General features: G+C 47.0%; 1 protein-coding gene across 8 annotated transcripts in view; it reads left to right on the top strand.

The window, feature by feature from the left end:
* The window catches only part of LOC121587995 (hemicentin-1), a 188,369-nt gene that overhangs the window by 80,405 nt on the left and 95,479 nt on the right, over positions 1 to 12,485 (top strand). For all 8 annotated transcript variants that reach the window (XM_041905427.1, XM_041905431.1, XM_041905428.1 and 5 more), the window contains exons 7-9: positions 4,943 to 5,146; positions 5,218 to 5,369; positions 8,770 to 8,914. In XM_041905427.1, coding sequence (XP_041761361.1) covers positions 4,943 to 5,146; positions 5,218 to 5,369; positions 8,770 to 8,914 — 501 coding nt within the window. The remainder of the gene's footprint in view (positions 1 to 4,942; positions 5,147 to 5,217; positions 5,370 to 8,769; positions 8,915 to 12,485) is intronic.

The raw sequence follows: 12,485 nt of genomic DNA, 5'->3' as shown, positions 1-12,485 counted from the left end.
ATTGCTCATATGAACTACGGCAAACGGAAACAGAACACACGGTCGTAGCAAATCGTTACTCTTCATCATTAAGACCATTGCCATTCACCATTCGGACCATGTGGATGACACAATCTCCGATCCACATACGAAAAAGAAACTAACACAACTACATGCACACAAAACCGACGGCCATAAGACTGCGAAAAGGTTGAGCTGCAGCAGGGCAGGAAAATAAAGCACGGCGAATGGAACGGATGCGTACGGGACGGTGTAATGTCACCACGATAATTAAGATTAAATGATGCATGATGAGGTTCGGATGCTGGGAGGTCGATTAGGCACGACCCGCACGGACGGACAGACCGGAAACACGCATCCCCGTTCCGCAACCGCACGAAGATGGCGTAAAAAGCAGAGGGGCCGTTGTATGAGTGAATGGATCGTGAGTGGAAAAGATTATTCTGAAAGGCGCCGGCACACAAAAGGACGCAGCGGCCGGCCTCTCTGGAAAAAGCGACTGGCAGTCATTTTACGATTTAATTAATTTCGCCTCATTCATTTTCGCTCCGATGCCGAACACCGTTCGTTTGACGATTTGATTCCCTGGTGGGGCGAGAGCGATCCCGTAGATGGTTGGAATAGTGGACATTGGCAAGACAGTGAAGAGCAGCCAAGGGAATGGAAATCATTAGAGGATACGATGTGGAAAAGATTTCCTGTCCTGCTATCACGGTTTGCGGACGTTGTGTGTGTGTGTGTGTGTGGTAGGAAAATGTTCCCTGTGTGTCGGTGTTTCTTTAGAAATCGGTCCCTTTTTTGTTGTAATGGGGATGGGAATTTTCATTTCAGTCTCCGAGGGGAGAGAAAGATGAACTTTGAAAGTATTTCCGCAACCGTTCCGAATAGACCCGGGCCCGCCCTGTTGTCAGTTCACTTGCTCCAACCATCACCTCACCGTAAGCATCAGATTTCACGCCAATAAGAAGATCTTAATTGAAGATTGGAACTGTTTGCGGAAGTTAAGTGCCTGAACGGATGTCTAATGGAAACTTTCCACCCGCTGCCTCTCGTCCCCAAAATATTGGAAGGAAGTATCTGTTCCTCTTTCCGTGTCGTTCTGTTTGCTTGAGCGTTGGAAATCAACCAAGAATTGAGTGATCTTTTTTTTATTAGCAGATAGCCATACCAGGATAATAATAATCGAAAATGAAGAGATTAATTTGCTACAGGTTTGCAAGTTTTTCTAAGGGGTTTTTTTATTGCACAGTCTACCCTATATTTGTATAGAACTTCCACCGCAGCCCGGGCATTAGCAAACGGGATGGGCTGGAAGTTGATCAGGATATTATTTTCTTATTGTGACATAAATATTTCCGGGCTGTGGAATTTACGGCGCGTCTTACTGCAGCAAGTGTACGCTAACCGTATGCGCACGTGCCGACCGAAACCTACTGCTTAACATATTTTTCTGGATTATTTGCATAAGAAAAAATCGGAGCACCCCTCTCGCCAATAGCAATCGACATCGATTGTAGTGAATAAAATGCCGCACTCTCGCAAACCATCGCAAACAGGGGTTTTGGGCGCGAAGGCTTTTCGCAACAATTTCTATCGATTTTCCAGGCCTTCCCACAAACCAGCCAGCGAATGGTTTAGAGGCCGTAAGGTCAGAGCCCCGCGCGCACACACACACATACCATCTGCCTGTTTATGATGGTGTGGAATATGTGCGCCTAGACCGTACCGTTCCGTACGTTCGACTTTCCTTCGCTCATTCGTTCCTATCGGCACGGTTGGGTGGATGTTTCACCCTTCGAGTAAGAACCCGCCCTCCCAAGAACCGACCGCATGATGATTGAGCGGGAACTGGAAGGCAAAAGCACCATTGCCATAAAATACTATAAAGGCAGCAGCTAAAAGAAGTCAAGCCAAAAGCCTTAAGCCGTACTCTTCACCCGCTGGAAAAGTAGGAACTCGAGAACACCCGATCTGCCGCCGCAACCGGGCCGAAGAACGTGTGCCGTGTGAAAGGTCAGCTCGATACGTCGTAGTGTGCTGCGAATGGCTATGGGCGAATAAACTCGACTTTCCTACCACCTTCCGGTTTGCCAGCAACATAGCGCCGGGGAAGAGAAAGGTAAATTCCCTAAAGATCCTCACCCGAAGCAAGAAAGAAAGAGAGAGAGAGAGAGTGAACGGGGCAAACATTCAATACTCTCTATCCATTTTGTGGTGCTACCCTTAGGTGATCAATAAAAATTGGCCTCCTTCCTTTCTTTTTACTTTTGTTATTAAGTTCCTTTACTGGCCGCTGTGGTCGCTCCTCCATGGCCACGGCTGCTCCCACGGCAAACCTCAAAACTTCTTACACTCCTCGGGGAGCATTAAAACGGATGAAATAGAAACCTAACCTCCACCACAACAACGAAAAAAACAACAACCTAGCCCCGACTGTGTCGGCTTTTCCTGTCCCATTACCCTGCCCGCCCGGTGAGGTAAGATGAGGTCAGCTTTACATTACTTCTCACTTGGCGCGTTTCGTTTTCGCTTTCCTGCTGGAAGCCGCTCTCGTTTCCGACCGGTGGGTTCTTACGGGTACTTTCTTTCCTTTGTTTCCTGCCTTTCTCCTCACGGTAGCAATTCCGGCCAACACCTTCACGGCCGAGGCTGACCAGCGCCGGTTCGACTTGCACAACCGGAAGCACAGCTTTACCGAACCGCACCCTCCCAAAGGAAGCCCGATAACTGTACGGTCCGATACATAAACCCGTGAACTTTAACACGCAATCAATTTTGTTTACAATATTTCTTCATTCAATTACCAACGGTGGCCAGCGGGCGGATTGTTGCCGAGTAGAATGGAATCGCTTGTTTCGCAGTTTCTGCCTTTTAACTGGTAACACACACACGCACACACACATAGAGGAGAAGAAATCCTGTCTACCCAGACAAACGTCCAACACAATGAATGATTCTGCTGTGCCCTGAGGCCGTCCGATTGTACATTAACAGATTGATGAATGATTTAATGCAGAGCTACTTAAAGGGATGAAAATTCTTTTTATAAGAATCTTAACAAGAGCTCTGGCAAGTACTTAACCATAACATACATACACAAGGATTTTAAGTATAACTTTCAAAAACGTTACTAACAATGGTTTCTTCAACAAATATCAATGTTCTAGCATGTATTGTATTATACCTGCTGAACATAATGAACGTCACAAAAACATTCTGAAATTCATCTCCCAACTATACCCTAAAATGCATAATATCTCTCCTTCCATTGATACCGTGAACGTTGCAGCAAGGTTTACCCCGTTGCTTGCAGCAACAACACCTTGAGCGCATCCTCCTCCAGCGTAGCAGCTCTAGCCTGCACATCAGCCTACGGATCGTCTGTAAATTATCCCATTTATCAAACGATACGCCACAAAAGTGCAGAACATGCAAATCCCCGTGGAATGTTCCGAGCCATGACATGCACCTTTATAGCAATTCGTCGTCGAGAAACACCACACTCACCTCCTGCACGCCATGAACCCTCATGCTGGAGCAACCTCGTTCGTTCTAACCTCAACACTGCGACTCGAGCGTGTGTTTTGTGTGTTTCCAATTCCCAATTCTCATCAGCCAAAGTTCATCAACGGTGCATGGCACTGGCATGGAAGTCTATCTGCCGTTCCCAGTTTAGCTAGGATGTGGAAGCTCCCTCGTGTAAACCTAGACGTTCTACCAAGACTTCGTGACACCTGTTTCGCCTATTCCGACCGCCCGCACTCTCGTGACTTTTCGTGGAAATATACATTTCAATAAACACGATCGAATAAATAAGCCTCTCGACCTCTAGAGTTTCGTCGCGTGCCACTGCCGACCCGGGAAGGCAGAAGAACGGCTGCCTTCATATTTCTGGTTCACCATCCCGCAAGCACGCGTTTCTATCGGTACGTGCGGGGTTGCCTACCATTCAGGCGCACCGTTGCGCGAACGGTGCGTTGTCTAGAATTTCCGCATTTTATCTCCCATAACAACGGGCGCGATTTTCGTTGTAAGGAACGCCCTGCTTTTTCCGGTGCAAGCTGTGCGCACAGCGGTGCGAAGCGTGTCTGCTATTCCCGAGAAAGATTGGAAAATTTCCGCCCCGGAACTGTGGTTCATACGCGCACTCAAAAAGGTGGAAAATTGTGAGGCTGTGTAGGGTTTATTTTGCTCCCGATGATAACCACGGTAGCAAAGGAACCATTGCCAAGGGCTTTTAATTTGAGTGACAAGTTTCACAGGGGATCCAAATAGTATTTTTGGCGAAATTCTTTAATTCTTACAAACCTGTTCTCGAAATTCGAACCACATAATAAACTCACAAAAATGTGTTCGGAGGTGACGCTTACAAAATTCACCACTCACGAAGAAGTTCAAAAATGCCGTGCCATAAGGGGCAGCTAAACCAGAGCTCAATAAATCTAAATTTCGCCAAATTAAACAGTTGTTATGAATTATCTCCCTGATGCTGTTGCGTCGAGCTGGGATAATCTAATTGGTTCCGATTTTACGAGCAACCATTTGTCGTCCACGCCGCCCTGCAGGAGCGCCCTAAAGCCTCGGCCGTACCATCGTACTGTCCGCTCGACATCTCGTCGCCGAAGTGGAACAAATTGCGGTATCATTAGCGCCGTTACGTCTATCCACCGTACCGACGGGGTCGGTGGGTCGTTCCGGGTGTACGGCTGTAATTGATTTAATGATAACATTTCGGTCAATATTTACACTATTTCGTCACCGGTGAGCGAGCCCCGGTGAGTTTCTTGCGTTTTTGGGAAGAACAATTTCTAAGAAAAAGTGTACAGAAGTACAAATCAGTACCGTAATCCAAATTCCTCCACACCGTGGTGTTTGCCATGTTCTGGTCTTGTCAGCCCACAATTAACGTTTCGATTTTCTGCTCCCTTTCGCTCTGTTGCAGGCAATCCGACGCCGAAGATTACCTGGTCCAGCAATGGCAAGACGCTGCCGAGCGCGATGATCGATTATGCGCACGAATCCACGCTCAGCAGCCGGCTCGTGGTGAGAAATCTGTCCCGCGCCCACCAGCATAACGTGTACAGCTGTCAGGCGAGCAACTTCTACCGGCGAAACGTGACGGCCAACGTGACGATAGAGCTGCGGTGTAAGTGTTGTCACAACCAGTTGCGAAAAGCTGTTTCATTTCAGTGTTTTGTTTTGCTTTTATACTTGCAGTACGCCCTCTGGCGGTGGAAATCGTTAACGGCAGCAGTCCACTGTCGGCTGATCGGCGCTACATTGTGCAGTGTCAGTCGGTGGGTTCGCGACCTCCGGCCAAGATTACTTGGTGGATGGGTGGCGTACAGCTGACAGCGACCAACCAAACGGTAGGCGTGGAAAATATGTATTCTATTAGCTGCATATAATACACCCAACATGTTCCTTCATTCATTTCACACCTTCAAAACGTTGTTTCATCATAAAATGCACACGCTACCCACACACCACTTGCACACCGAACGACTCTTCCCCGAGGCCCCGTCATACCGTTTCCATTGCAGAAAAAAATCCTCGAAACCTTCATCATCGTTGATGCTAAATAGCTTGCTCGTTCGCTTTTTTTAAAACGCCTCATCGTCTCAACCCTCAACTCCAATTGCTGGCACCTCCGTCACCTTATCACGCGCGGTGCAGCCTGTACACCTTCGTCAAATTTAACTTTTCAACCCAAATCCCTCCCAGCTGGGTGCGCCGTAATGGTACTGTTATTGTTATTCGCACTCACACATGCCAGCTGGTGTGCTAATTTTACCTTGCCTCCAACGATTTCACACTTCCGTACATGATACAGCAGCGTCGATGCGGGGGGTTTACCCTTTTTTTCTCTCTCTCTATCTGCTCTCCTTTTGGTTCACTCTCAACACACGATCCCTTATCCATACCCGCAGCCATACTGGAATGAAGAGCCCAATTTCGTTGGGCACCGAGCAACAACAGCACATACAGACACACACAAAAAAACGACTGCTAATGGAGCCGTGAGTGAATAGGGCCTCACCATTTAGACACCCGGCTACACACACCCCCTGCCCGATGGTGCGGTGTAAGTGCAGTACGTTCCACTAGGGAAAACGATGGTAAATAGGGATTTTCTGCTTTGCTGCCGGGCACAGGAGATAGGCTCCTTACAGTAGCAGCAGCAAACAGAAAAGAAAAAAAAATAACCCTGAAGAACACTGCGCCGTATCGGTCCGTTCGAGTGCTTCCCGTGCTTGGTGCGCCGATCCATTAGGGAAGCGATTTGTACCCAATTGATGGCTAACGAGAAGCTAACCGAACGCGATTTTGCCCCCAAAAAAAAACCCCCCTCGATATGGGCCCATTGCCTAGCTTAACCTTTAAAAATTGCATCGCCTTATTTTGGCGCCCATTTCTTTAACGATTATCGCGTCCTCTTCGCATCCCGGAAAGGCACCACGACCGGTTCCATATGTTTTGGGAGGGTGGCCGAGCACTGAGTGAACACTTTTGCCCGAATGCCCGCTGAAAGTAAGCGCTGTAATGGGTTGATTGAGCCGTTTAGCAGGAGTTGGTTTGCTTTTAATTTGGCCAACGGGTTTGGGTACGGCACTTATTGGAAAAGCATCAGAAACAAGTATCTCATTTTGAAATCGAGTTTGTGAACGATCCTAAATGGACACAAAATGTTTTTTTTTCTGTTTCGTAAAGTAATGACATGAAAAGGAGACACCGAGTCCAAAAAAAAAACAACCTTCGCGGAGACCATTTGTTACGCTGCATGGTGTAAAAAGGGAAAAAGCATTCTTTTACCATGAATAAATCACTTGTTACATCATTCATAAGCCTCTGTGTCAGTCTGTGCTGCCTCTCGACGGGGACAGGACTGAGACCCCTACCCTCCCCCTTACGCCCTTTTTAAGCCACGCCAAAAGGGAAGGAAACCCCTTACGCCTAAACGATAGAAGCAGGAGCCGCAAAAACAAAAAATCCCAACTCAACATACATCTCATCTCAACGGATAAGCCGTGAAAAATCTTTATTTTTGTTTCACGAAGCATTTTTTCTTCTTCTTTTTTGTTGCTCTGTCGGCCCTTCACTGGCGTTTTGTGCTTGCTGTCTCGCCCGCCCCAAGCATCCCAACAATGGGAGCCGGATTTGGTCAGCATTGCTATCATTCTTCAGCGCTTCGCCCGAATCCTTTTAGTAGAATTTAATTTATGGCGTCCATTTTTCCAACCCGATGATGGGTTGCGCCTGCCGAGGACCACGGCCCGAGCCGAGCAAGCGAACTGACCGCTTGGGTGATTTTTTTTTTTCGTTCTTTTTTCATAGTTGCAAGCAAAACAGCAAAACGTTGGGTTTAGCAAGAAGGTACAAAAAAAATGAACACAGCAACAAAATCAGCTCAACAGCCATGGCGGACACACCGGACACCGCAGCATAATGTAGGCGATATTCATTACGAGGAAAAATGAAAGGATTATTAAAATTATCCCTACACAAAGTCACTGTCATGTAGATTGTGACGAAATTTGCATCATCTTTCTCCGGACGCTGGGGTGGTGTGCTACTATGTAGACTGTCACTTGGCTTTGCTTTGCTCTGGTTGGGGTAGCTGTGTCTGAAAAAAGAAACCCCGTAACCATGTCATGGAATGTTGCCCATGAAGAACAAATGCGGCACGTTTCAAGCACCGCAAGCAGTGGTAAAATCGTTTCCATGCTGTAGCAGTTTAATATGTTCTCATTTCTGGTTGCTATTAGAACGGAGTTTTCATGCAAGGATAGCAGCAGTATGTTTAATTGGTACATGTGGAATAGCTTTACTTATTTTTTTAAAATAGTAATCCCAGATAAAAAAACGCATTTGGTATATTTTTATTAAAATGTTACCAATAAACTAACTAGCAAGTAAATGTAAGCAACTGTGGAGTAACTGTAAATTTATATTACAAAAAAAAACAAAACTCTGAAACGTGAGCTTCCTATATCGACGGTACGATAAAGGGATGTTATTTATCAAACGCTCCCAACCCATCGCAGACAACGACAGCAATGGAATTAAAAAATGAAACTCCTGCCATTTTTCCGCCTTTGCACTACACCCTTTACACACGAGTCTCAATTTATCTTCTGTTTTTCGTCTTCATCGCTCACAAGATTCTTACTCCTTATGATTTCGTCCAGCAACATAACTCCCACACTGCAGCTTCCGAAATTCATCCTTATTAAGTATGGTCACCGCGGGTCTTATTTCTTGTTGCCGCAACGCAACCGCTCCCTTATTGTCTGGAAGGGATAATTACTCACCTGTATTGCTTCATCATAACTGGAGTGGAATTTTATGCTATCCTTGGAGTAATAAAAAGAAGCGGCTCGTTCGCACTCTTCTTTTTTTTTGCTGTTTTTGGGTTTGCCTTTCTGTGCACGGGACACAAATAACGAGCTGCCTTCTCTTCTCTTTTCCTTTTTTGGGAATATACACGGCGGTGTTGTTTTGCTTGTTCGTTTTCGGTTAGATTCATAAAAAAAGAAGAAGAAGAAGAAGAAGAAGAATACACCCACACACGAAAGACCTTCATTTGCATTTTCATTCACTATTTTTCTCCTATTCGCAGGCAAAATGTTTTTTTTTGCTTCTTTGAAACCATTACGATGTATCTGAAAGTAAACCTACCGTTTTGTTTGTACGTTTCTTCTCTCTCTCTCTCTCTCTCTCTCTCTCTCTCTCTCTCTCTCTCTCTCTTTTCTTCACTTAATCGTCCAGACGTCCGAGGATGGTAACAGCACACTGGCATCGCTCAGCTTCACGCCGACCCGGGAGGACCACGGCAAAACGTTAATCTGCCGGGCCACGAACGAGCTGGTGAAGCGGGGGACCAAGGAAACTTCGATGAAATTAAACGTCTTCTGTAAGTAAGCTCCCGCAAAAGGAGCATTTAATCGCAAACCGTGCCAAAAACCCATCGTGCGAACCGTTGGGCATCCTTATCACTCACGCGGGCGGACAGCGAGCACTGTCAAGATTGTGTCGCGAAACCGGGTTCTGCTGACTGCTTTTCATAGCGCAGCAAACGTTTTGTACGGGAGGAGCGTGCCGAGAGCCGGCGGGGCCGTTGAGCCTTTGCAAATGCAAATGAGTCATTTAATTTAATGTTTTATCAACGCAAACGCTCACCGTTCACCGTCTGACCTTTGCACTTTTACGGACTTTTCGTTTGCGTCTAATTTTCGGGTTTTGTCAGCAAAAGGAAGCGACAACGAACACAAAAACACACACACACACACACACACACACACACACACACACACACACTAGACGGAACTTGCAGAGCGCTGGGCCATACGGTAAAATGAGATTAAGGGCAAATCTTGTGCCCCCGATCTCGGCTCGGAAACTGGAAAGCCTTTAAACGATAAAGCGATGAGCAAGCGATGTGGCAGCAAAAAAAGAAACCCCCCCCCCCCCCCGGCAGCCACTTTCATGTCCGGCCCGGGGCAAAATGAAATCGGGACGATTGAGAACCGAGGCGAACGAACGCAAATGCGCTAAACGGACAATTTATTCTGGACAATTGTCACCTGCCCGGTGGTGCCACCGTGTGGGAAGGATACATTCACGGACACGCCAATGTCGTCCGCAGGCCGAAAAGGGCCTTTTTTCGCATTGTTAAAACGGTGCAGCAGAGAAAAGAGGGAAACTCCCCATTACGAATTTCTAGGAGTCGAATTTTCTTTTGAGGAACGCTTTTTTCTCCCCCACAAAATGTTCATCCAGTCAAATCGTTGCCGAAAGAAGGGAGAAAAAAAAGCTTTCCAGTAGTGGCAGCAAAAGGGGAACTCTGACATTCGTCCACGGAACCCTTATTGTTCTTTTCGTGCTAGGCAAACAATTCGCTCACTTCACTTATTTACATTGGTCACCGGGTTCATCAAAAGGAACACCAGAAGGTTCCCAGTTTTTCCAGCCCATGGTTACCCCCGAACGGTTCGTACGCGCACCTTGGAACACCAGGAAGGCAAGCACCAGGGGGGAAGGGAGGGCGTGAGAAAATAGAAAGCAAGCGCGAGAGGGAAGAAAGGCAAGTGACACAACCGGTAAGGTACGGTTGCTATCGAATAAATTAAAAGGGTTTTCCGAATAGGTAAATAGTCGAGGGACCAGAAACAAAAAGGCAACCAACGGCAGCTGGCTGACACCCACACACACACACACACACACACACACTCACACACACATACCTACACACACACAAATTCCAACCATCGACGGGTTGAACTGACACCGGGAACACTCGGCACCGAGCGGGTCGTAGTGAAAACTGCAACGGTTGACTTGTTTTTAAGGGGCTTGAAATGGCTCGTTTACAGGTTGGGAAAACTCAACCCACTGCTGTTCTGTTTCCCCGCACAACAGGGCAGGGATCGGATAGTAAACTGCGCTCCAAACAAACCGCTCGTCCCTTGTGTTTGTGGTAAATTACTACCCATCTCTCGCCCGTCCTGATTGCTTCGCAGCGCATCGTTGCCAGCTCTTGCGATAAAAAGACGAAACCAAAACCACAAACTTAACCAAACTAAACCGACCGAACCCGTAGAGTCAGCTAGCATGAGGTCGGAGGAGCGAACCAAAGCCTTTTTGGTGAAAGTTTTCCACACCAAACCGAGCCTAGAACAGATCGAACCGCGTTCCTGGAATCCGAACCGACTGGAAAGGGCATTGATTAGGGAGAGCGGTTTGCGATGACAATGAATCCATCACCTTCGGCAGGCGTGAGGCTCGGTTGCCCAGGCCGTGGTAATCGAGTATACTTGGGCCCTGTTTTGGCACACACAGGCCGCATTTTTCTGCCTCGGAGTGTGGAAAGGGAATTGGATATGCCGCACCCTGGTATCGCGACGTGCACAACGCGGTAAAGTGTATCTACAATCTCTGGAAATCGTTTAATCAATCTTACCTTTTTCTCGCGAACACAATCACGGCTCGGTCGTGCTTTTACTTAGCCGCAATGAAAGCGTCGTCGAACGAACGCGCTCAGCGAAGCGGTCGTTTTTCCTGTTCGTAAGGCGCTTGATGGGTCGAGAGTTTTGACACAAAGTTTGATCGAAAAAGTCTTCCGGAAATCAACGAACTTCCGGCGAACGCTGCCGTGGAGCATCTGGGACTGGATGTTTGCAGCTTGACAGTATTTGTTCCTTCGCTGGCTTTTAATTGGTTTGCTGAATCGACAGTTTTGCTACAGTTTTGCATTCCAGCATTAACTTGCTTTTGTTTATTACAATGTATTGATGATGTTACTTAATTTAGTTTTACTGTAGACTTTTTCTTTACAACATACCGTGAAACTGTGTTAAACTTTCACAGTTGCAATAAATTCAGTAAGAGGATATTAAACTAATAGAGGATATTTGGTATTTATCAAATGATTAGCTCACAAGACCCACCGTTCCGAACGCTTTCGCTACCTGAGAACCACGAACAGATACATAATTTCTCACAATTCCTTTGCGCCCCTTCACTGAGGTTACCTTATTGTATAATTTACAAAACCACATTAAATTGCTTCCGGGAAACATGATAAATTTGTCATTTGCGTTGTTAGTACTAAATTGAAGCGGGCCCCTAATATCCTATCCCGCATCACACGCTAGGACAGTGTACGGAATAAATTACGTGCCAACACGATAAGTGTCCGAAAGGTTGCGACCGTGAGGGAATCACAATTATCCCACCGGGGAGGGGAAGCGCTTTCCTGCGTGCCCGAAATTCAGTCGAACGCTCGACTGCGGTAGCATTTATTTACATTCGACCAGCGAGATATTCCATACTCCCGTTCGCTTATAAGTGCGGCTCCCGTTCGCCCGAAAAGCTACCAATTGACGTTGATCCATCATTTCATCATGCTGCACGTACGCCTACCAAACACACGAGGCCGGCGCCAAAGGAACGAAAAACGGGAAGCTTTGCTCCAGTCTTATGCCGGCATCGAGTGTGTGACGGTTAGCGCACCTCGCATGCTGACAGTCATTAAAATTAAATCGGCTTTCATTTGATTTATACGATCCCGGGCTCATTATGGATGTGTTCCGGTATGAGGGTGGCAGTTTAGCTGGAAACCGAATCGCTGCGGAACGGTCTCCCATACCGGATCACATCAACTGGCTGTGATGAAAGGCGAACGTGCCACCACTTTGCTCCGAACCCGCTCCGGTCAACCTGTAACTGTCCTCTTTCTGCCCATGGCACTTTTCTCACACCGTCCCGTTTTCTTTTTCACCCAGCAAAAACGCTACCACGATTTAACCTTCCTCTGGTGAACGTTACGGTTTTTTCTCTCTCTTTGTTCCACCCATTTGTTGTGCCGTTACGTTTTGTGTATGTGTGACAGCACATACAGCGCTCACCCCACCTCTTGCCACTCACGCACACATATTTTACGGGCAAATCATTTGCATCTGGGGAAATTAAGATAGCGTTACAGC

The sequence above is a fragment of the Anopheles merus genome, chromosome 2R (assembly GCF_017562075.2).
Source record: "Anopheles merus strain MAF chromosome 2R, AmerM5.1, whole genome shotgun sequence".
Classification (NCBI taxonomy): Eukaryota; Metazoa; Arthropoda; class Insecta; order Diptera; family Culicidae; genus Anopheles; species Anopheles merus.
This window is presented reverse-complemented; position numbering and strand designations above follow the sequence as displayed.